This window comes from Anopheles nili, chromosome 2 (genome assembly GCF_943737925.1).
Source record: "Anopheles nili chromosome 2, idAnoNiliSN_F5_01, whole genome shotgun sequence".
Lineage (NCBI taxonomy): Eukaryota > Metazoa > Arthropoda > Insecta > Diptera > Culicidae > Anopheles > Anopheles nili.
The window spans coordinates 47593724-47619752 of record NC_071291.1 but is presented as its reverse complement, the minus strand read 5'-3'; the positions used below and the strand labels follow the sequence as shown (position 1 = coordinate 47619752).

General features: G+C 39.9%; 2 protein-coding genes across 2 annotated transcripts; both read left to right on the top strand.

The window, feature by feature from the left end:
* The first annotated feature begins 9669 nt into the window (after positions 1–9669).
* On the top strand, positions 9670–19643 carry LOC128730296 (homeotic protein labial-like). The gene is made up of 5 exons (XM_053823335.1): positions 9670–9816; positions 9883–11065; positions 18754–18849; positions 19070–19248; positions 19407–19643. The coding sequence occupies exons 1-5, from the start codon at positions 9670–9672 to the stop codon at positions 19641–19643; spliced, it is 1842 nt and encodes a 613-aa protein (XP_053679310.1).
* Positions 19644–23111: 3468 nt separating this feature from the next.
* LOC128724675 (zinc finger protein ZFP2-like) lies at positions 23112–25658 on the top strand. Its single transcript, XM_053818399.1, has 4 exons — positions 23112–24161; positions 24249–24839; positions 25143–25404; positions 25636–25658. Exons 1-4 carry the CDS (start codon positions 23112–23114, stop codon positions 25656–25658), a joined length of 1926 nt encoding a protein of 641 aa, XP_053674374.1.
* The last annotated feature ends 371 nt before the right edge of the window (positions 25659–26029 follow it).

Genomic DNA, 26029 nt, shown 5'->3' with positions numbered 1-26029 from the left:
GTAAAGCAGTTCACATAGATAGGAAGAACACATCCAGGGATGATAGACTTGCGCGAGCGCAAATAAACACGTGAGAGAAACGATAACGGTTGGTTTCGTAGGATTGTGCTGATAAAAAGAAGTACTCTTTTATTGCTAATATCGTTATTGTTCCTGTTGGTATTTCCAATGTCAACCGCTTGAGCCATTATGGCGCGGCAACCCATCGACAAACGCATTTCGGTGAGATGAAGCAGTAAAAAGAGTAAGATAGTAATCACAGTAAGGCAACAAGCGGATCTGGTAGACTTCATGTCGATGGCCGTTGTCTAGGGATAGCTCTACTTTTAAGTTTCTACTGCGGCTTCTGCGGATTCAATCAATCCGTCCTAAAAGCAGAAGGATACCATAGTCTCAGGATGACAAGACGTAAAGCGAAGTTTAAACAGTGACCACACGATAGAAGGGAACACAAGACCAATCATTCTAAGAGGCTTGTTCGAGGTCGCCTTTAAGATGCGCAGCATGGAGCTGTCGGATTTGGGCGAAAGATTCAATCAACTGACAAATCACAGGATCGATTTTCCTTTTTTTTTTTTTCATTTGTCTGTTCCATGTCCCCCCAGGTTTGGTGGCTATTTAGGTGACTACACCCCACGCATTCGATGCACTCGCTCTACTAAGCAGTAACAAAAACGCGCTGCCCGTGGGGCTAAGTACGTAGCATTCTCTTATCAGAGCGAACTAACAAGAAGATGATTAAGCACATTTGATCGAGTCACTATCCATCTACGGACACCTCCACTCCCTGTTCAAACTCTCATCCGAGTGCGGGTTAGCTCAACACTTTACCCGCACATTGTTTACCTCCCAACATTCCGCGCTCAGGTGCCCTAAGTACGTTCCCTATATTTCTTATCGTTATCCATACTTTGACCATCGAGTGTACGTAGCAGGTCTCGCAATGACTTATTTGTTTTTTTATTTCCTTTATTTTTTTAACTTGACAGGCCGTGTCGATTTGCGTGGACTAATCAATCAGTTTGTCAAATGCATCTTCATTTGTTTCACTTGCCTTCCTTTCCCTGACAACCCAATGCTTACCGGGCTGCAGACGTGTGTTTGCCATCACTTCAAGTACACACTACATTTTCTTTTTCTTTTTCTCGCATTCCCAATCATAGCCAGTGGACTTTAACAGAAGCCCGAATGGAATAAGAGGTGTTGGAAACCCTGAAGGATGTTCTTCTTATTTTTTTTGTTTCACTGGCCGATTTGGAGAATTGTTTGTTGAATTGGAATTGCCTACAAATTTTGCTACATATTCATACGCACATATACCACGGAAACACCATGGGGTCTAAAACGTTGTGTTGTCTGTTATCTGGTGGTCAAAGTCTAAAGGTTGTCCTGTAATCTAATATTGCCCATTCCGTCAAATATAGATCATCATCCAACAGGATTGCAAAATATTTGGATGTTTCCAACTACAACAATAAGAGCCAGCAAATGGAACAAAAGTTTGAATTACTTTTTAGATGTAATTCATTCGTTATTACACTTAACGTATCTGTCTTACAAGGTTGTGTAAGCTTCCAAATATTGATCGTACATTCGAGATTCAAGATCGATTAAAATATTATATAAATTTGGTGCAAATAAATATTTTGTTACCATCTTACACTGTAACCAACCACGAATATTCTGTTTATTGCCCTATTATAAAAACATGAACGGTACTTGAATGAAATCATGTTTGTCTAAGTTCCTAAAACTTCAAAATGCGTCCATGTTTCGAAATAAATCTGACAATTGTTCTTGAGACAATACATCGTTTTATTTCAAAATCTCGTTAGATAATATTGATCTCAGCACACAGGAAAACTATTTGTATGAAATATGATCCATTTATTATCGGACCAAAGATTTTTGAAGCATAGCAAAAGCTACGATTTGTATATTAGATATGAAAGAAACCAAAATCCTGCCTAAAATTCAGTATTATGACCATAACACAGCTCGTTCGATTTATTTACACGGCACTTAGCACCATATAATTCAACTAAAAATCAAAACCACTTATATGAAACAAAATTTGTAAGCATATGCTATAGTTATTTATTGAAGAAAGGGCATTATTTTAGTTTGTTTGTTTTTTTATTGTATCGTACTGCTAGAGACGGACACAACAGTATCGTAAGAGCCAAGCTAAAAAAGAACATAAATTCTTGCTTTAAAAATCCATCCCATTGACACCTGCCTCGGTTGCCCGGTTCACATTGTTGCCCTTGTCAATGATTCAAGAATACTTCTACTCACTGCTCACGACGCAAGACAAGATCGACAGTCGACGATAGTCCCGACATCACTTTTAGCTTACTGGATATCGAGTTAATTCTTGGATAAAGATAAATGAATATCAATTTTTGAATCTTCTTTTAATTTCCTGCTATCCTTTCCTCACCTACGTTTCCACCATCCGCTCAGTGACACCAATATCGATGTTCAGATTGTACCAAAAGTGCACCTGATACCATCTTACGCCATCACGGGCATAACACATTATGGGAGATTAAATGGACAAAACATGCTTTTGCCCATCAGTGCTTATGCACACCTGAAACTCGTAACAACAGTAAAGCTGATGTATCATTCAAATAAATTCAAATCATACATCACAGCAATTTGTAATTTTCTTCAATTTTACAGTCAAACTAGATATAACAGCTCATAACTAACATGTAATATACGTAGCAACATCTTTTAGCCGATTCACTCGAGCTTTAAGTAGTATAGTGCACATGCTGGCTACGAAGAATGACACACATAAAAATCAAACAAACATGTCAAAGAACCAAACATCGCCAACAACGAACTGTAGAAGGATGGACTCTGTAGACAAAGAATCTTTCCAGTACCGGTTTACGATATTCGATGGATCCGGTTGAATCCAACGGATTCAAATTGAATGTGTCGACCAAGTGTGTAAGCCGAAGATGGGTGCGCGCATATATTCCAACATGTCACTTTAGATTTCGTGTCCACTAGTGAGACGTGAGAATGACGTGATGTACCCATCGCTATTGCACCAGCCAGTCAGTTACGATATCAAGCGAGTGAGAATCAGCTAATCATAAGCAATCAGAACCCAGCGGGATAACCAGTTCGCTCTACGCCAGTTTCTCTTATTTGATGTTCCGTTTCCAGCATACCCGTTCCTGTGCGCTTGTGTTTCATTCTCTTCGCAGTCCTCCCGTCGAACTTGCCGTCTCGATTGTACCGAGCGGATTGATGCTGCGATCCAAGGAAGCTGTTTTTCTTTTCTTTTTTTTAATGTTACCAAGCATACCTTGGTTTTCTTTTATTTTTGGATTGACGCGTGACTTCTGCTACATCGAACCAATGTAGTCACTGTATTTTCGCTAATTGACCACTTCCAAGCGCTCTTGAGTTATGAGAACAATATTACGGACCCACTATGAGCTTTTTTTTAGACCTTTTGAAGACGTCTCATTTGTTTTGGATATCTTTCCATTCGATAGACAACCGTCGCATAAGCGTGCAACTTGCCACCTTGTTTATGCCGGCCTTCGTCAACCGGTCCAGTGGAGTATCCCCTTCTGCTAGTCGCCCCATGGTTCATTCCGTTGTCCACTGCCGTCTTGTGACCGATGAACAGTTTATCATTTGTATCCTTCATATCTTCTTAATTGAATTTTGTCCGTTTTCATCTCCTAACGGACAGCTGACGTACCACTTAGTTTGTTAATTACATATACAGTTGGAGGTGGAGAAATTCATAAGCGAGGTAAAGAAACAACACCAAACAATATTGATGTGATCAGTTGATGCTTTGCATTGAAACTTTGCAAGTATCCTCAATCTTCTCCTTGTGTATAATAGAACGAAGTGGAGAGAACACAATAAAATTTGCCATTCTTTTACCAGTCTATGAAAAGATGTGCAAGGCGATGTTATAGTCGAATAATGTTCGAGACGAGCAATTTTATATTCCACATGCATTTTTCATTCATACAATCATCTTTACAATTACGAGCAATTTTTTTCATGTATGAATTGACACAACAGCATTGGTTTTTATTATGCATCATCACTTTTTTCTGTGCTACTATTAACGTAACTTTTCGAACCCTTTCTCATCAGTCCATTAGAGCATCTTCCTTCTTTTGCAAACATTTTTTTCCTTTGTTTCATTCATACCTCGTTCATTCTCGTTGCGAAGATTCCTAAGTAAGAGATACCGAGACCCCTGTCATTTTCTGCTGAATGCACCAAGTTGTTTTTGTTTTATCTTCTTCACCCTGGTACGTATCCTCTCTTTCGCGCGTTACCAATCGTTCCGGCAGACGTACGACAGTTTGACGTGTTTATATGTTCAAGAGATCATCTTTGTCAATCTTTCACTACTTTTTATTTCACTCATTCCTATTCGCCACTTCGTTTGCTTCGGATATACCTTATCGTTCTTTTGTCTCTAAACTCAAACTGCTTTAAGGTATAATTACTTTCAGGTTTACTCTTCACTATATCACCATTCCGATATCGAGTAGATTTCGCACCATATTGAACGGACATGATTCTAATTGTTGACAATACGCCAAACGCACGTTCCATACCAGTATTAGGTCAGGGTGGAAAGCAATAAAAGGATTATTTTCTGTCTACAATTCGAATAGCTGCCAGCCGAAAATTTCTTCAAGGATCAAATTGTCGTGAAATCTTTTTTTCTTCGCAGCCCTCCTGTAGATACACGAAGTAAGGATTAACTCATGACGACATGTTTTCTGTCTTCTTTTTGATCATTAACCCAAACCCAACAAGTCAAATATGTGCTTTTGCAAAAAAAACTCTTCTCACTTATTAAATGTGTTACAGAATAAGCGAGAGAGACACAACCATTCAGTGATAACGAAAAGTAAAATATCCGTTGTTCTTGATGTGTCCATCAGAGACAGCATTTTGAGGTTTGTAAACTACACACATAAGTCAATCATTTCAAGGGTCAGGTAAGAGCCATCTTTTCTGAGAACAAAAAACTAGGAAACATTTCCTTTGGGAATTTGGAATCTGTGATGCTGTGCAACCGAACAGATACAGGTACAAGCAGATGGACAAAAAACTGGTAGACTGTCCATCAACTATCATAACAACTGTCACCGTGGTTTGATACCAATTTCCGGATATTTTATCATACCTCAGGTAAGTTTTAGAGTGGTGGAATCGTAGGAACAATGCACATAAATGAGATATTTCTATCGATCGATGCTGTACAGAGGAGATTACATCAATTCCACTGCGAGGATCAAACATCTGTTGGTGTTTTCGCCTCAATCAGAAACATTGAAGTGTAGCTATGAGAACATAATTATCGTCATTGAAACATTTCATAAATAAGTTTTTAATCAATTGTACTAACATACCATATCAAAAACCATATACCATATAACATGACAAAAGCATAAAAATGACATATGCCAATTATATACCAGCTATAGAATGGTATGCTAAACACATAAAACACATTAAGAGGGCAGTTTACAAAAAGAAGAAATTTTGATGTACACAAGTCATAGGGTTTTGTAATTTTCTGCTTTCTCTTTCCACTGACCTTTTATTGAAATAAAATGTATATATGTATACGAATTCGACAATGGAAATGACATTGTGCTTTAATTAACATATAGTATAGCATGGTTTAAAATACCTTATCCTACTACGCTAAAACTATCATCATCTACCTATCAACAAGCAGCGCCATTCGCACATTTCTGGTCGCACAGTTATTTTTTTTTCTCCATTGAATGTCGGCACTGTCAGCGAAACGAACACGGCATGGTGTGAAGCAACGGAAATAATATTAGCAGCAAAAATGTGCTGTCGTCTAAGTAACAACTTTATTCCCATCTTCGACGCGCTCCTGGTAAGAGCTACCTATAGCTATAACACGTCCCAGCAACGATAGGTCTGACCAATGTTTCCTGAGAACGAGTTTGGAAACTCCCATATGTACCTCTCCCCATCTCTCGCTCGTATTCCTTTTCGGAGAGCCGGGAACTGCACATATCAGGACCTGTACATGCACAATTCGCCACAACCATTGGTAACTGTTCCCCTCCGCATCTGCTACTCGTGGCTACTAGCATCCTTATGTTGATTGTCAGAAATGGATTCGCAGAGAAGGCGGATTATAAGATTGGATACGGCACATTCGTCCACCGTAAATACCATATTCTATTTGCTCCTTGGGGTCTCGGGCCGCTGCCTGTACCACCCTACTTTCCCTTGTCATCCAGCTTGTGTTGACTTTACTCATACGAGAACTTCCGCTGGCTATACTGGTTGGCGTTTTTGTTAGTGCTTCTGCTTCTGATGCTGTAGCGCGGTGCCACCGCTGTACACAACGGGCGTTTTAACCGACAACGCACAGGACTGAAATGGACATTTTCAGCGAGCATTGGAACCGATGAACGCAAAAAAAACGGTGGAGGAAAACACCAATCCATCTTTCGCTGTCATGTCACCTTCATATTCAAAATGCGTACATATTCATGTTGCTGTTAAGGTTGGTTCCTAGTTTCTTCTTTCTCACTATTTCGCTCAGTCGTTCGTTATTTCCAATGTTGCTGAATCTATGGCCTATCTCTTTCTGCCTTACGGCGTGCTACTACCGGCAGCATATCGCAGTTGGTTCTATCCCAATCTGTCACTCGTTCCCGTATCCACTCGATCTGTATAGCCGACGGCGTGTGTGTTTGCATGGTTGCAATATTTCGCACGTTCACATGTTATACTCACAGACTTGTCCAATCCTATCTCAACGCTTTGCTTTTTCAACTTCATCCCAATCCAAAATCTGTTCAATTCAGCACGCACTATTACACTCTCTTGTTATATACATGTCCAGAACTATCTTCAATTGTTGCATCGACGCAGCGTTAAGGTCTTTTGGAAAGAAATATAGCAAATAAAAATGTTCCTTTTTATTTAAGAAGCTGTAAATGCATATTTCGTAGACATTGATATTTTTTTATTTTAATCTGTTTTTCGTACTTAGAGAGGTGTACGATTGATACGTATATTGAACATCGAATGTCTGATCGATGGAAATGACACAACACACATGCATCATGGCGTTACTCTTTTGCACAACCTTTCGCAACTAGCAGCTCTTCTGCATGCACCACCATTTATCAGGAATTCTCGATCAGATCCGGCAGACAAGCTACCTGATTGGTCCAAACTCGAATCAACATCAAAACTTGAACGGAGCCACTTTACAGATAATTCCAATTATTTTCTTTCGTTTTGATCGTAATTGCTGATACCACTGCCAATCCAGCCATCCACTGAATGAATAACGGACAAGTACTCACATACTTCTCATTTAATGAATTGGGTGTTCTGCTTCCTGCATCTTATTCAAAATATCATTCTCCTAAACTTGGCATCTGTCTGATCCATCACATATACATCCGCGAAATATATTCACATAAAACCATGTGAGCATGTGCAACGAAATAGTACCACATCGATCTATCATACCGCTTATGATGAGATAACTGGACTTGTATCATATAAAGACCATACCCATGCGATGTACCCTGCTCCAATTTATATCATCTTGCAATGATTCCAAAGAGAGCAGCTGTCTGGATGATCACGCAGTGGTGCAGTTGGTGAAAAAATAACATTTTTTTTGCACGTAGCCATTGTTTATTCAGCATACCACTAAGAAACTAACGGTATCATCTTCTTCAAGAGTATGTATAATGTATATGCTAAATAGCTGGCAGATCGTACAACTCATTCAACTGGCGAAAAATACAACAACAATCTTGCTTTAGTGCAATTGTAATTCATTTATGCGATATATTATAAATACCTAATAAAATTCTGCACATTGCAAAACCTTTAATGGTAAAAATGGGATTTTACATTAAAAATAATCCATTCTACCGCATTGTCATTGAAATGATCTATTTAAAAAAGTGCATTTGTTTGTGGATCTTAACCAGAAACAATAAAATTATAAGAGGTTATTTATTAGTCAAGCCATTGAACAATCATTAATCAATTAAACTTCTGGTCAATTGAAGTATGATGAGTACAATATTTTGCGATTTTGATTAACATAGTAAATGATTCTCTATTATGTTTATGCTCTGTTTTATTTTGTACGTTAGTTTGAGCTTTGGAGCAATTATGATTGTTAGTTTTTACAGATTATATGCCAACAAAAACAAAACATACAGAAGCTGCATAAAACAAACCGAACGTCTTTCTTGAAACTTATTTATTTTTTACGAGTTGAAATACACCGCATTTAGCATGTATGTTTTAGTAAAAACAAGGGGGATGCTATACACGGGTTGTAACTTTTCAAATCTAGTTCAATTTGCGTATAATATGAAATTAAATTTTGTTTTTTTTGTTCAAAAACATTGACTTATACATTTTGCAAACACAATTTAATGCAATCGTTTTAAACGTGAACCTTGTTTTAAACACTCTTAAAATTAAGTTGGTTTTACACTTATGTTTTTGGCTCGTACCTACGTCGCCTTTAAGCAAGCTATAAGAATACTAATATTATCTTTTACAGTGTTCTTTACAAAAACCTACAAAAATTACAAATGTGCAAATTTGAGCTAACGAAGGAAACCAACTCGTTGAAACAAACTCATGGATAAAAATAACACAAAACATGTTTGCACATATACATAATTTGTCAAACGTGTACAAAATGTGCAGCACATTTATTTGCATAAAAAACATGTACGTTAAATTCCAAAGCGTGCAGAGTTACCAGAAGACTACAGCAACAAATCTGGATTTTTGTATTAAAATTGTACCGCTAATTATAATTCTTCAAAGTTCTCGTTTTTACAAAATGTGCCACAGAGTGTCGATTCTTTAAATGCGTGCAAAAACATTGTACAGCTCAATGTCGTGTAAGGGCTCCTTGATATCGGACCATTAAATTTGAACCTCTTTTCTGCCATCCAATCTAATCCAATCGCTGCAGCCATCACACAATAACGCTTCTGATTGGGTGACGAGCACCACTTTCTTGTTCCGCGGGACAGTAAACTTCTCTTTTCATCCAATGCCAGAAAACCGTATAAGAGAGCTCGCAACACATCACACTGAATGCAGCATATACGATCGAGTTTGCGAGAAAAAGAGCGTTCAGGGTGAAACAAGACCGCCACATTTGCTTGCAGGGTTCAACTTTTACCCAAGAGCGAATGAAAAGGCACTCTGATACCGCGCCAGTACGAAGAAACATCAGTCGAGAGATATATACGTTGCTCACTTCTCCGGCATGGCACTGTCGCGAGAAAGAGGAAAGGCGTCAACTTCGACGGGCACGCATGTGCTACGATGCCCCGATCGTTTACCGTGAATCGTTTTTGTGAAGTGACTCGTGACAGTGTCAGGTGTGGTTTTGTGCTCCTGATCTAGAAAAACCGTTGCGGCCGTTGTTGATGTTCTCGTTCGAAATGCGTGTACACGGGCAGTGATCATGAGTTGAGTTTTGTGCTAACACGTGCTTGCTAGTGCTTTTCAGTGCTATGTGAACGGGAGCGTTAGAATACCTCTACCAGAAGGTCTGGTAAAAAGATAAATTTAATCTGTCTCACGTTACCTAAGTTGCGTACCGCCAATATGATAGACATAAGTATGTACGGAAATCATTCTTCGCACACCAGTGGGTTTCAGAACAGTGATCTTGGGACTGGAGGCTACCCCTATTTCACAGCCGGACACCATCATCACCACCACTTTCACCAGCACCAAAGGCATCCTGCACCGGTCGGTTCGTCTGCAGCCGACGTAAATTGTTCACATCAAAGCCAGCAGCAGCAGCAGCAGCAGCAGCAACAACATCATACAAATTCCGCTAACAGCAGTGCGCATAATGGTAGCACATCTGCGAATCATAGAAACAGCAGCAGTATCAGTTGCAACTCTAGTAGCAACTCTACGGCGTCTTCTAACAGCGGCAATAGCAATACCACTAGTAGTGCAACCGCGAACTGCTCTAATAATACGCCCACGGTGAACATTCACCCGGCTTCGTATACTCACGCACCCCACCTCTACAGCCCGTCTGCGATCGAGTATGGCATCACTACCTCCAGCTCGCCGACGAACGATTTGTACTTCGAAAACGGCGATAGTCAAAGTGCTATTTATTACGGACCCGGGCATGCCACTGTTCCGGGCCCGTTCCAGGAGAACCGTATCATAAGCGCGGACAATGGGCTAAGCTACACAAACCTTGATTATGCCATGTACCACCAGGCACAGGCGCAGGATTGCGCAGACGCTACCTCCGGGTATGTTGCGCACCAACACGATACCAAATTGCATCTGCACCGCTACGGTGCGACCACCTTTTCTGGTGCTGTAACGGACGACGTGGTTGCCAGTGATCATCACCATCACCTTCCCCATAATCACCTTCAGCACCATCCACACATCGCCCTACCTCACCATCTTCCACATCCTCACAGCTCGGTTTCTCCAGGCATTGCGCCAGCTGGGGCCAGCGGATCAACTGCCACCTGGGGCCAACTGTACCCCGACGCGGTTGGTTCGCAACAGCAGCATTCGCATCTACAGCCACAGTCCCACAGTCAGCAACAGCACTCTGTTACACAGTGTGGCTCGAATGTTGCTACCTCTGGGAGCCTTCTCGAGGCCCAAGCTCTACTAAGCACAAGTGCTTCTGACGACGGAGACAGCAACAGCGGGGGAGGTGGGGGTGTTGGCGGTAGCTTCTCCCACCTACAACATCATACCCACCACCACCAACACCATCACCACCATCCCCACCATTCGCACCAGCAACAGCACCACCATCATCACCACGGTAGTCTGCCACAGCATAGTGGAATGCATGGTCAGCAGCAGCAACAACCGTCGCCGAATCCGCATTCGCAGCAGCACTCACAGCAGCAGCAGCAGCAACAACATCAGCAACAGCAGCAGCAAAATCAACAAAATGCACCGACCTACAAGTGGATGCAAGTCAAACGAAACGTGCCAAAGCCTCCAAGTAGGTATTATTTCGCAGCAAAATGTCAAAGTGTATTTACATTCCAGCCACAGCATCTGGATTATAACGATCCCTTCGGTGGGTTAGGGGCGTTTCGTTGTGCTTACCCAGCTTTGACATTTCCGTCGCAAAGCGATACATGTCCCAGCGGGAGCTGAACTCCCAACGGGTTAACCTCCGCTGTCGAATGTTGCTTCTTCGTTGTGATTTTTCCCTTCTCAACTCAACAATCACGCGCTTCGAATGCAGGCCGGCTGTTGGACAGCCGAACGACCGAATCGAACCCATGCTTCATGTGTCGAGCTTTTATTTTTTGTTTGCTGGCACAAACGTAAGAACGTGGTCAAGCTACCTTTCCATTGGACGCAGCTCCCTGCCTTTATCAGCGCTCCAGAATCCCTCGTAACGCTAGCACGGGGACCCCGTAAGGTACAATAAAAAATTCACAAGACACAAAAAGCGAAGCGAATGTCATAAATTATACACCAAAAACCTTCGATGCCGGTAACAACACACAGTAGCCTTACGGTAAAGGTGCCATAATTCAAAACACCCATACACCACTCACCTTCAGCACGCCCGTTATCGTTTGCATGCTGATAATGCACTTCAAAGCTGTAACATGAGAAACCAAACTACAAACACCAAAATGTGATTTTCAAGTGACGTCACGCTTCACCAATGTTTGATGATTGTACTCGCTATCAGACAGCGCTGGATCTCTTTTTCTAAGTCTTGCGGCCGTGTGTTTTGATACAATTGCGGACAAGATTGTAACGAATGTTCGCTATATTAGCACATGCGGAGCTCACAATGATCTAATGGTTGTTATCAAACGCACTTGATATGCAACACGCGTTTTACAACGAAGCTACAACGCGCATGTAATCAACTGATTGGCTGATTTATGTTGACTGAATAGTTTTACTTTTGAATAGTTGTTTCACATGGTGATGTATTGAAATAAAAAAAAAGAAACACCAAATATTAAATATCCTTATAAAAAACAAACACCAAAAAGCATGAAAAAAAGCATAAAATTTTTAACTAAAGGCATCATACGCATTAAAAATCATACACAATAATATGTGAAATACAGAGTCAAACGTTGTTACAACTGATTTGATCCGTGCTAATTAAAGTACGCCACAAGATGGGAGGTGAATAAACTAAAAATCGACCGCTGGCCACGGCACTGAGCCGTTGGAAAAGCACTGTTCGTACTTCTACCGTCTCTACGGTCGCGGCTCCTGGTGCGTGACTCGGGTCTGTCCCATTTGAATGAAATTGCCATTATTGTTGAACTGTGTAAGAAGCCAGGTGAACCCAGGGTACGTGTCGAGGGGAAGCCGTTTTCCTTAGCACCCCAAGGTCATTGCCTTAGCACCTCCAAGGAAGGCCGCATGGAGGTGACTAAAAACGAAAGTTAAATAAAGAACAAACACAGTCCGCCACGTCCTCGAGAGGGTCAAATAAATCCTCTCTGTAAATCCTTTATAGCATCCGCGATCGATTTTCCGGTTCGATGTAAAGCACAGCAGTCTGCGACATGACGAATACCAAGGTGGTAATTTACGTTCAATTGGACAAACTGGCCACTGTCAAAAGTGTCAAGCATTGTTGGGAGCAAACAATCGGCATAACGACAACGAGAGACCGCAATTTGAACGTCATTGGAAATGAAAACAAATATTGTTTCGTACAATGTCCCGCAATGATCAGCGTCGTCGTCCGTGTGCCATGTTGCTCATCGTTTTCAGGATCTATGGCTAGCTTAGTGCACGACTAAGCTGTGCTAGATGGTTTGAGGTGGTTTGAAAATCGCTGTTTCATTCGAGAAATGCTGGTTCAGATTATATGTGTGCATTAGCAAGTAAAGTATAACAACTTAACATAGTCTCGGCATATGTACAGCTATACATATCTAGAATGTGGCACGTACACACCAGCAAATTGATTATCATGATTCATCTGTTATGATATATTCTTCGGAATTGATTCGTTGCCCTCGGATGCAAAACATTCTATACGCGACCACTACATTCGTCCGACAAGCTGTCCAGTTCTGCTTTCATACGATCTATACGACGTCGTAACATGACACTATTCCTGAAGTGTCTGAAAGGTGTCGAATGGAAGCTATCTTTTAGGCGGTAACCGGTTTGCTCTTATTTACGTTTCGAGAACTGTATTCTTGCTGCACGGTGCACTGTCTTGGAGTAACACAACGCACCGTAAATATATACATGTGCAGGCAAGTTCGATTGTTCACCGCCAATCTGAACCTAGATCCTGCCTTGGGTCCGTCTAGACGTCGCATGAATCGCACACTTCCACGTATCGCATTGGCGGTGGCCCGTGGAAGTATAAATAGAAGATTTTATCACATCACATAATTACAATATTTTCACATCAAGTGACACGCAACGAATCGGTGACACCTTTCCCTTCGGTAGCGGCGCTTAGTTTTTAACACTCAAGTCCACCCCTCAAGAAGAGTGCAACGGGCAGGACGCAAAGAAACCTGTAGGTGGTTGTAGTTTTTTTTTGACTCCGTTATTCTTGCGACCCTCATTCCGATTACCTTAGCTGGCAGAGAGAGAGAATTTGATCCATAAAATAATTAGGGGCAATGTGGTGAATTTTTATTTTATTTTCATTCCTTACCGCACCGACCCTGTGAAACTCTTTGCTTCGTTGCCACGTGTCGTGCACAACACCGCTATCGCCAAATCCCCCACCAGGGATAACATTCGTTTTCATTCCTGTGCCGGTCGTAGAACGCGTTATTGGTGACCCGGCTTCGTGCCGAAGGCTCCATAAAGACTCACAAATAAAAAATAGAACGAAAACGCACAACTTAACTAAGACGGACTCACGAACCAAGTGGAATTGAGAGACGGATTTCCTTGACGCGCTTCTGAACGGTAGCCTGTTAGTGTGACTTTTTCTGGATACCTTTTGCTTTTAACTTCTTCTTTTTTTTGTTTTACTGAATACTATCCGCTAATGCGACACAGGACGCCAATCTACTTGATATGGCACCCTAGCCCAGGTGGTCAATCGACGGAGGGTGGATAGCGTGCCACGTTTTGGTACCATGGCAGCGTCGTTGGAATACTTTTTTTATACCTTGGGCAGGCTCAAAAGTCGATTGTTTCAATGGATGTGGAGCAATCCGAACTCCTAAGGGCAGAATCGAGAGCTAAAAATTGGTATAGGCTCGTACCAAAGCGGTTCCCTAGCGGCATTTATGGCATGAGCCAGCAAATGTAATTTGTAAATAACTTACTTACAAAACAATCTATAAGCCAATGGATTTTATTGAAAACAAATGTTACAGCCGTTCCTAATGTTACTGTCTGATATAAACAGACTAATGTGCAAAGAGATAAAATTTTTGTTCATAAAGCTGTCGACCCCAATACAACAACAGCTATAGTGAGCTTCTCCTCATTCGCTTTATTTTCCGGTTCTTGTTTCATAAGCTGTAACCGATAATTAATGATCCCATGATCAACGCATACGCTCAGATGATCGTTTTATCGCATTGACCAACAAGCATACTTGCTTGGCTTATCCAATGAAGGTCATTCCTGTTCTCGAACAGGAATGCAAAATAAAAATGAAAATTGAAACGAAAACAAACAAATCGATCACTATTTCACTTCTGGATTTAAATTTTAGAAATGAATTTTCAATCTGTACAATTGTAATGCAAATTTAGCACTAAATTTCTTTAAAGGAACATTACAGGCCGTTGTGATAAAAACACTCTGACTTGACACCGTAACGTAACTTTTAATACGACTAGAAGTAGATAACATATCCATGCAAACCGTAATCAAAAACGAAATATTGAATCATTTTTGTTGTCAATCGGTTACCTACCATTATCAGTTCAGCAGCAGTGTTTTCTAACAAAACTCAAACAAATATTGTTGCTTTGAATTCAAGCAAATCTCATCAAATCAATACCAGTTTGGTTTGGATGGAATTTCGACGAGAGTAACAGTAAATCTAATATGTACTGAAATGGAATAAACGAGTTTATTGTATGCCTTATCGAAGTTCGTCGATATTCGAGAATGCCGTAGCAAGTACCGTGACTACGAGCATGAAAAGTGCTAGCCCATGTTGCCTGTCATATGGCGAATTAATGTATTTGCCTAAACGAATTGGAACACCAATATCGTTTCTTAGTCTAGCAGCACAAAGACAATTTTCGACAGTCGGACAATGTGATACGTGCTTAATTCAATATTAAAATTATTTAAAACCGATGAATGAAAGAGAGAAAGAGGGAAAGAAACAGAGAGAAAGAGAGAGAGAAAGAGAGAGAGAAAGAGAGAGAGAAAGAGAGAGAGAGAGATGAGGGGTGGAAGAAAAAGATATAAAATGTACTAAACACTAAAATAAATTCAATGAAAAATGTTTAAAATTCATATTTTTATATTATATAAAAATATTAACTTAAATCGTTTGTATATTGCTAACTATTTTGAATTAGTAACGAGCTCTGCTTAGATGTAAAAATTTATAAAAAAAAATGTTTTTGCCTCAAACAACATCAGCCATAATCTCAGCTTATCCAATGCAAGTTAGAAAAAAATATCGATAATGTACAGTTGTGGTTTTTATGTTTAAATATTGCACTTCTTATTGAAAATAATGTTAGGTATTCTTATTCTATTCATGCAGCTATCATTGATAACATAGAATCAGTTCGATCAAGCGAAAAAAACCAAATAGTATAAATGAGAGACCATATTTCTAATAGCTTTAAACATACCTTGTTCTCTGATCGCAAAGCATAACAAGAAATACGTATCATTCGCGTACGGGGATGTGAAAAGGTTCCAGTGGCCACAAAATAGGTAATTCAACACCATACATGGTTTTGGTCTTTTTTTCCTAGGCGGACGGTGGTCATGAGCTGTAGTTTTATTTACATAACGTTATAAATGCCGTCACCGACATTTCAATGAGGACGATGAAGATCTTACGATCACATCACGTAACCGAAACGTTGGAAAACTATACCCCTTGCGCAGAGTTCGTTCCCCTCAACGATATCGAATAAACCCGGAGCGACACGCGACACGAACGAGTTTATTGTTTATCATAGATCGTCGTTCAATATCACGAGGCTTCACCAAGTCAAGTGGCTTGTCGTTATCGAGACTGAAGCTCGGCTTACCAGAGCCCAGAATCTTCCACATTGTACCGCCACGACCAAAGGCCACACGTTCGATTTCTGCAATCCTTTTAATTTCGGTTCGTTTCTTGCACATGGTCGGTCCTGCACATCCTCATCTTACCTATTATGAGCCACATTGATCTAACCGTTGCGCCATCGTGTTGACTTAGCTGAGCGCACAGCCTCAAACTATCGATTACCGTTCAAATAAAAAGCGCTTTTAGGGGTCCATCTTCACGCGACCACGGGATGCTGTTTGCGCAAGCTGTATATAAGCTAAATTCGAGCTCGTACCACCCTGGTACAGCGCTCTGTCAATATACAAGATGAAATTCCATTCTGGTCGCTCCGCTGCCAATCAAACCAATCACCAATCTTACCAGGCATACCTCGCCTTGATGAAAAGCCGGCGGGAAACAATGCGCAATTTTACTGGCGGAACGTTTTTGTTGAAGAATTTGTGAACAAAATACCACAACGACGTCGTCAAATTTCTAAAGTGCATCGAAGCTCATTCGCATTGCTGTCGAAATGGTAACATTGGAGCTACATTAGCATGTTAAATAGCACGAGCAGCGATAGCGTTTTCCTGTAAGCTGTTAAATGCCCGTAAGCACTAGGGCTCTGGCGCGATCCCATTATCCTACGGAAGCCTGCTGCCAACAACACCCGACCGGTCTTCGATGTAATCCCGACTTTCGCCAGACACCGCCAATCTCTCACGCCCTCCTCTCCTATTCATCACGATTGTAGAGTATAATCTATTAATTAAGCCTGTCAGTCGCTGCACACTTGGGTCGTTGCGGCCTGTCTGCCTGTCGCCCTGTAAATTAGCGCTTGTTTTAACTTCAACAAGTTCACACCTCCGCCATACACCCTTTTGGTTGGCCTTTGTTTATTTATGGATTGGCCAAAAGTGATACTATGATTCCGAGACATAAGCCAATAACGGCAAACCTATGAGAGCAAGATATGATGAACTACCAGTATATTTTCATACGATGTTTCAATTCATTCGAACAATGGCAATGGCAACAAATTTATGACAAATGACTTAAAAGAATTACTTTGATCGCTAGCTCAAATTTCTAAGTACACTGTTTACGTTTACATACATTTCTTAAATTTATCTTTGATACATAACTGCAAAATATCTAACAGATAACAACGAGCCCAGTATTGTGTAGAATCAACTCGCTGTCAATTGAATTGTTAGATTTACTTGGCCTAGCTTATTACTACAATTTCTATATTTCTTTACTATAAAACACAACATGCAAGGAACCGTTGACTAAATGCTATTACAAATGTATGTGGCATTTTTCCCGAACAACGCTACTGCACATGGATTTAGTCAATGTTTCGCGTGCCACTCTTCTATATCTATTACAACTAGCCCATTCAAAACGATTCGTATAGGTTTAAACAACACCAACATGCTTCACTTGTAGCTAAAATTTTTTTTGTCTATGACGAATCCTACATGTTTCATTCGACCACATCTCAATGTCTGATACGATAACTTCGGACGAATGTACAAAAAATCCAAAATGCTCAAAATCAAACGATTGGAAACAGTAGCTGCTGGGCTTATCAAAAGGTAAATGTTTATCACAAGTACTGCAGCACACCACATGTCTAAAGCACCCGTAGGTGTGCAAAGGGATGGGGAAAAAAGAGCTCAGCCATAGACAAGTAAAAAAAAAATACCTTAGCTTCCAGTAATCGCCCAACTCATACGCTACGACATGGGCAACGCTAGCGCTGTAATCGCGTCGCGTTGCAGTAGGACATAATAAAGTGTACCAAATATTTGATTTGCTTCCGATAGATAAACACAATACGCCACTGAGAGGAATGACAACAGAAATCCCATAAACGCTCAGGTTTTGCCAAAGTTACGGACTTCTAGCCAGCGTATTTGTTCTGATAGTGAATCGAAGGTATCGTAATGCGACTGTGAGTAGTATCGATGTTACTGCTCACTCCATTTGGTCTACGGATTGACATCATGTCAAGATAACGCACGCAGTGCTTCCTGCCCGCGATGTACGGAGTAATCGATCGAATACTGGTTACAAATTGAAAGGTCCCCTAAGAACTGCACCCTGTTGCTCGATAAAAATTAGATTGAGAGCCACACAAACCACCAGCGTTATACGAATGCATTGCAATCGTTTCAGATAAACTAAAAAATAATCACGCCATTAATATCACGAATCAAAGCATTCAGGGATGTGTTTCTGTCTAATGCAAAGTATTTAAAAAAAACTAACATTCGACCAAAACAAACTGCTACACATCGGCATTTGTTCCATTACATCCGTTTTTTTAATGATTTTACCGCGTCGCATTGACAAAACGTCATATTTAGGTATATTTTAAATTTACTTTTCCTAATGTTGTTCCTTTTCCTTCATTCGCTCTCTCTCTCACACACACACACTATCTTTTTCTCCCTCTTTTCTATCTATTTTATCATATACAGTGACCAAGCCCGTACCAATATCAACGCCACCGGAATATCACATCCCCGCACATGTTCTCGATCCTCTCCGAGGAGTACCAAACCATGCAACCGTAGGTAGGTATACAAGAATGGATGGTGTATTAGAAACATCAATCCGAATTCCATTTTCAAACCTTATATATCAATCAAACCAACTAACTATATAACATTTTTCTCTGCACGCCGTACTCCTGTCGTTTATCTTATTCGTCTCTCAAACCATACGATCAATAGTAATGTGTGCATTTTTTTTCTCTTTTTGGTCATATCATGATCGACCACAATTTTTCAGTAGCTCCTACCACTGTGTCGCCCCACCAGTCAAGCTTTCTGATGAACAATAACAGTACGGGCCGAACTAATTTTACCAACAAGCAGCTAACAGAATTGGAGAAAGAATTCCATTTCAATAAATATCTTACACGAGCAAGACGAATAGAGATAGCAAATGCTTTGCATTTAAACGAAACACAAGTAAGATTTAAAACGAGTTTGACAACATAGCTCAACCATTTTTTTTTTGTTTTCTTCTACCTTGCGAGAGAGGTTGAAAAACATAACCGAATGCAAATCAGTCATGCTTCACGTTTAAAGTCCATTTCTTTATCACCTTTCCGATCGAATTCGTACAGGTAAAAATCTGGTTCCAAAATAGGCGCATGAAGCAAAAGAAGCGTGTTAAGGAAGGTTTAGTCCCGCCGGAAGTGCAAAGCCAATCGCCGAAACACTCCGCCATCATCAACGATTCCTCATCCGTGGGCTCTGCAGCGACAACGGCAGCGGGAGCAATTACGACTGCCCCTGGAACTACGATCTCTTCAACCCTGAATGAAAGCAATGAAAATAGTCGCGAATCAACCACCATCTAGAATGGCAGATTTCCCAAAGCATACAGAGACTCTCTTTTTCAGTTTTCTATCCTATGTTTCTAGTTTTCATGCTAGACTTCAAGCCCAAAGTGTTCCAGTAAGGTTCAAATGTTTAAATACCTGTTTGTTTTGACTACTGTTATCAAAATGAAAAAGGACGGAGCAAATTGATAAGTCAAATTTAATCTAAGGACTTAATAACCAAACTCACCAAATTCAAATAAAACTTTGTCCTACATTCAAGCACTTTTATTCTATTTCTGGATAAGAAAGGCACAGAACGTCCATCGATCAGTTACGTCCAAGCGCATAACCTGTTACTAAAATGAATTTGTTCAAAATCTAGTAAAAATAATATCCGCTGTGAAATGACTTGATGCACACGTTCAATGGTATGCGGCTTTCAAGAAGCTAGCTGGTATGAATTACTACTGAGGTATTGTAAACATTAACAGAGTACAATATAATTGAATTATTTGTTTCGATACACCACATGCTAGTCTTTCGAAACGTAAGTGACTAAAACGTTAGCTCGATTATTCTATTATTTTCCATGCGAAATAAAGGAAACTAACTAGAAAACCAACACAAATGGAAACGGATAGCTTCGAAAAAATGCAATGTTCCTCTTTGCTAGATATTAAAAGAACCAAATGTTTCCTATTTGATAATAGACTTACAAGCAAACCCATGCACATGCGTCTATAATCATCTTACGGTGGTTTGTGATGATTGAAATGCATTTTTCTTCCTAAAATCGTAATACTATCCCAGGGCAAGAAAATGTGCTTTAAAAAGCGCATATAAACTCACTTTATTTTATTATCTTGCAACGTAAGATGCATTCGTTACAAATTCATAAACTGAGAAACAACACGAATTTGTTCGAATTCAGTTTAGCACTGGTTAAAAAAATGTTAACAATAAACAATATACACAGCAAAATGAAACCACTATTTGAGCCTATTCTAAGAAGATTCCTATCGAATACAAAGATAAATTTAAGATAATCAAAATCACATGGCTAACATAATATATTTTAGTAAAATCAAATGTATAAGAGTTCTTATTTGGTGTTGACACATTCATCTTCTGTAACATGAGCCTCGTTCAATACATTAATGAATTGAGTTCGAATACAACTAAAGGCAAAAATCCACAATAAACCATCAATATCTGCACTCTTGTTAAAATTTGCAGTAACTCTGGAAAACCCTAAACTATACAAGGAAAATGTTAAAATTGGATACTGATATTGATGATATTGATTGAGGCAGCTGCACACATTTGGTTTACACAAAACTGCAGGACTGCGAGTAAACAGCATCTTTTTCGCCCTAGCTGCTTTTCCCATCATTCAAATACATATAATTTTTTTAGCGTTAATCAAGCTAATTTTCACAAGTCCCTCTCCGAAAAATATCCAAGTACATAGCTTTTTCCTTAAATATAAAAAAATGTTAATATTTTTGTCCTTTGTGTTCTTCGTTGTGAAAAATTAATACTTTTAATATTTTGAAATTTTTAACCCAGGGCTGAAGCAAACCCTTGATGCGGTATAGGAAAAGAAAAAGAAATAATGAAAAGGCAGAGAAACCAATGCTAAAAGACGGGGTAGAAGTAGTGCCAATTTTTGGGGTTTTCCCAAGGCTATTAGAACAACTGGTGGATTGCCGTTTGTGGTTAGGGGCATTTTTGTTACTTTGGGGATCTTGAATGTCAGTTCAAGTTTAAATAATATGAATTTTTTTCTAAAATGATATTCTGCAACGATTGTTGCTTACAAGTTAATTTCATGGATAGCAAATATGTTTTAAGTTATTTGTAAGTTATTTACACCGTAAATTAGTACTTTTTTTTAAATAGCCGCACTTTTAATTTCATTCATATTGACCGAAATTGATGTTCTTCTCCGTATTTTGATAGTACTAAATTAGTTTCTTCATGTATGAAATGACGCAAACTAAAAACAATTCAAATAAACAGACAGTGAAATTTTTATTTTTGCATCAGTTATTGTGCCAATGGCATTGCGCATTAAATTCAATTTGTTAATTCAAATCAAACAGACTGCAAATTGTTTATTTAGTTATTGTTTTTTTACAAAAAAGTCTAGTATATTATTACACATTTATTTATTTTTATAAATTTATTAATTTTGTCTATTTTTTTAAATATTTTCTGTTTATTTGCAAAATTCATCAACATTGGCTCCAAATGTAACGTTAATCATTACGCCCTGTTATTTGGATATGCAACTAATTGGTAGTTGCTATTCAACATTATATAGAAATGTTAAAAGAGCATGTTATTGTTATTTTCATACTTACGATCATAATGAAAGTAAGGGAAAACTAAACAGTACGGTTGAAAAGTATTTATACCAAATGCACTGCAATTTTGCGTCTGAGTAAAGATATAATATCAAAAGATTTGATGGTATGCGATTTTTAACCTTTTTTTTCGTTTGGCTCCTCCTCTAGATGCCTTAATGTTTTCAACTCTTGCTGTTGAAACCGGATACCATGCGCAGAACAATAAAAGACCGGTAATTCGGTAGTAAAATCGACACAATTTTATTGAATGCTGGTACATTTGGTGCTTACAGCAGACAGTCTATGTTCCACGAAATATGATACTAAACTGATAACGGTGACAGGTTGAGCTAAAGTGTCAAACTTTACTCTTTTGGCTTTGCTGTCAGTACCGGTAACCTGACCTGTTTTTCTGCTAGGCTTTGATTGCATTTTTGACAGTACGCCGAGACTCTGTTTTGTGTTGTCAAAAATGGTGCATTAACAAAACTACAAAGTGCGAATTAAGGTTTAGATTAAAATAAGATACAACCGCTCATGGCTCAAATGGGTTGAAATTTATGCAAGGTGTAGGTCTTGAGTTAGATTCTTAGCTAATATCAACAATTCATTTTCAACTGTGGCCCAAAAGTTCTGCGATAGAGACGATACGCGCAAGCTTATCGATTTTTGCATCGAGTAGACACATGCTCTGAATTTAGGATTTATTCGTTTTCACAAGTCGTAGGTTTTGTTATTCCGGCTAAAAAATGGTACACTTTTGCAAATTATGCCAGTTGTTGCATAAAAATATGGACTTCATTCAGTGCGACGACTCAAATGTTTGGCTGTTAGAAACTGTGTTTTCAGTTAAGGTAATGAAAGGAATTATGTTGCGACGTTCAAAGTTATAGCTTTATTTTTCTTATGCCGGTTTTCACAGATAACACCATTTAATGGCCGTGTTGAACCCATCTGTAGCAAATGCATACGTAAATACAACAAGGTAATGAAGGATCTGAAAAAAACCAACAGAGGTTTCCCCGTTCCACGACAAGGAACTGAAAATGACAAGCAGTCCAACGGCGATGTAGAACAAAACATACAGCATCCAGACTCAGAACAACCCGCATCACTGAATCCGCATACCCAGCAGTCGGAACCGCATTCATATATGATAGATGATGAAAGTAAAGAGCTTACGTTCACAGGGCCGGCATCTGATCAAACCAACGGTAGTCAGAGTGGCAATAATGGAATTACGTTGAATATCAGTGGTGATGCTGCAACAGTCTACCGGATAAATATGGGAGATACACAAGAATCTTCCGATGAAGACACTTCAGATGGAAAGAGCAGTATCGCAGACGAGGATGACAGTTCAGAAGATTCTAGCGAGGACGAGGATGATGACGAAGAATGCTGTAGTGACGATACAGACGATACCAGTTCTAGTTGTAGCAGTACCAGTAGCACCGGAGCAACTTCCTCGGGAACGGGAACCAGCATGCGACTCGAGGAGCATATCGAAGGAACTTCAGGAGAACAAGGTCCCCTGTACAATTCGTATATGGAAGAACCTGTAATGCAAAACCTCCCAGAAGGTAGCCTTCTTCAAGGACTTGCTGTTGAAGAAGCCCAAGTTCCAGGAGAAGACAAACATTTTCCGGACAAAAATCTCATAACTGAAGATCTGGAACCACTTCAATTGGATGAACAGTTACCTAAAGTTGAAGATAATGCGGACCAGTTACAAATGCAGCAACACCAAATGCGACTACAGGAACAACAACAACAGCAGCAGCTTATGCTACATCATCAGCAACCGGATGGAAATCATGAACAGCAGGATCAACAGCAAAATGTAAATCAACAACAGGAACAAATACAGGATCAGCAGCAGGAACTACAACAGCAACCAGAGCTAATAGAGGGAACACAGCTCCAGCAAACGGAGAATGATGCAGAAAAGCAACCACAAAATGCTGAACTGGTCAATGAAGAACCGCCTAAAAAACCTCGCAAGCGTAAGAAAAGAAACGCAGGAACGATACTAACAAAAAATTTTGCATGTCAAGTTTGTCAGAAACGATTTTCCAAGGCGATCTATTTGAAAGTGCACACTCGTACACATACTGGAGAAAAGCCGTACGCTTGCGATATTTGCTTCAAAAGCTTTACGCAAGCTTCTAGTTTAAACACGCACAAGCGGTTGCATTTCAACGTAAAACCATTTGTATGTGAAATTTGCAACCAGCAATACACGAGTGCTGGAAATTACAAAGTTCATCTGCGAACGCACACTCAAGAGAAACCATACTCCTGCAGTTTCTGTGACAAACGGTTTAGCCAACATTCGAGCAAAAAGATGCACGAGCGAGTTCACAGCCAAGAAAAGCCGTATCCATGCCAGGTGTGTTTAAAGGCATTCAGCAACGTTAGCAACCTGACCGTACACATGCGCATACATCAGGGGCTTAAACCGTATAAATGTGAAAAATGCGACAAGTGTTTCGCACAATCGCAGACGCTGAAAACTCATTACATTTCTGCACACACAGACGTTCGACCGTTCCAGTGTGATCTTTGCCCTAAATCATATGCCACCCTCTCCAATTTAAATAACCACAAACACACGCATCTAGACGAAAAACCATTTGTTTGTGAGGAATGTGGAAAACGGTTCACTCAAAAATCTTCCCTGAAAACCCACGCACTTTCTCACAACACTGAACGGCCTTTTCCGTGTGACGATTGCACAAAGTCGTTCAACACGCAGGCGATGTTAAATACACACCGGCGAAATATGCATTGCGCCGAGCGGCCGTATCCTTGCACAAAGTGCAATAAATCGTACGCACAAGAGACGAGGCTTCGACAGCACATGCTAAGCCATGCGGATGTAAAGCCTCACCCATGTCAACTTTGTAGCAAGAGTTTCACGACCACAACCAACTTGCGTATTCACCAGCGAGTGCATTCTGGTGAGAAACCATTTGCTTGTCCTACGTGCGGGAAATGTTTCTCGCAGAGGTCATCGTTACGTACTCACGAGATTCTACATTTAGCACCTGAGTTACGCCCGGAACCTTCAACACCAGCCGGAGTTGGGCAAGGAAAAAAGAAACGAAGGAAAAGAATCGAATGTGGCCAATGCGGAAAAGGATTTACGTTACAGAGCCGGTATCGCAACCATATGAAACAGGCACACCAAAGAGACATGAATGAAGATGAAGAACGAGAAGATAAAATTATGAGTCTAGAAGCCTCCGAGGAGAGCGACAAAGAGACCGAAGAAAATGCGATTGAGAACAACGGGTTTAACGAAGAACAAGAACTCGCTACCAAGGAAACTAGCATTCAGTCACAGGAAGCCAGCCAATCACAGGAAATGAATCACAGGGATCAAGTACAGCCCAGCGACGAGGACGATGATGATGATTTCGATGATAACGATAATGACGATGGTGATGATGAAGATGACGATGACGATGATGATGACGACGACGACGAGGATGAGGAAGATATAGATAATGATAATGACGAAGAAGAGGATGAAGAAGAATTGAACAATACCAATGTTCCGTTGAAGGAACAGTTCCATTATGGTCAGATAATGTCCGAGCAAAATTAGCTTGTGTCCATCCCAACGGGCCCCGTTATCAGTTTGTATGATTTACCCCTCTCTGTATCTTTAGTGTATGTGTCAAAACGCATCTAGACAAGCTATTATTCATTTAGAACTAGTTAGTGTTATATATTGGCCAAGACCAGATCTTGATCTCTTAGCAATCAATAATCCCATTGAAACATTAGTTAAAGCAGGTTCCAATATAACTAAAACCCTATTTTAAGCTTAATCACCACGATCGTGGCCACAGCGTAAAAACGCGCTTTAAAATGGTCCGTCGTGCTAGGACGTGCAATTATTCTCATCCTCAAATGATCATTGGATGATTTCTAAAGAATTTCCTACATCTAAGGATGCGTATTTTGAAATCGGACAACCTTGGAATGTGTATCTAGTTGTATTTATTATGACAATTTTTATTTTAGATAAGGTTATATCTAGTAACATACACCTATATTAAA

What these genes read in the sequence shown, in the direction of transcription:
- LOC128724675 (XM_053818399.1), top strand. Translation starts at nt 23,112, where the DNA reads ATGATAGATGATGAAAGTAAAGAGCTTACGTTCACAGGGCCGGCATCT. An exon ending in ACATGCTAAGCCATGCGGAT is followed by an intron (nt 24,840 to 25,142) that starts GTAAAGCCTCAC and finishes CATATGAAACAG; the next exon opens with GCACACCAAAGAGACATGAA. An exon ending in TGATAACGATAATGACGATG is followed by an intron (nt 25,405 to 25,635) that starts GTGATGATGAAG and finishes CTGTATCTTTAG; the next exon opens with TGTATGTGTCAAAACGCATC.
- LOC128730296 (XM_053823335.1), top strand. Translation starts at nt 9,670, where the DNA reads ATGATAGACATAAGTATGTACGGAAATCATTCTTCGCACACCAGTGGG. An exon ending in ACCAAAGGCATCCTGCACCG is followed by an intron (nt 9,817 to 9,882) that starts GTCGGTTCGTCT and finishes CAGCAGCAGCAG; the next exon opens with CAACAACATCATACAAATTC. An exon ending in AAACGTGCCAAAGCCTCCAA is followed by an intron (nt 11,066 to 18,753) that starts GTAGGTATTATT and finishes TATCATATACAG; the next exon opens with TGACCAAGCCCGTACCAATA.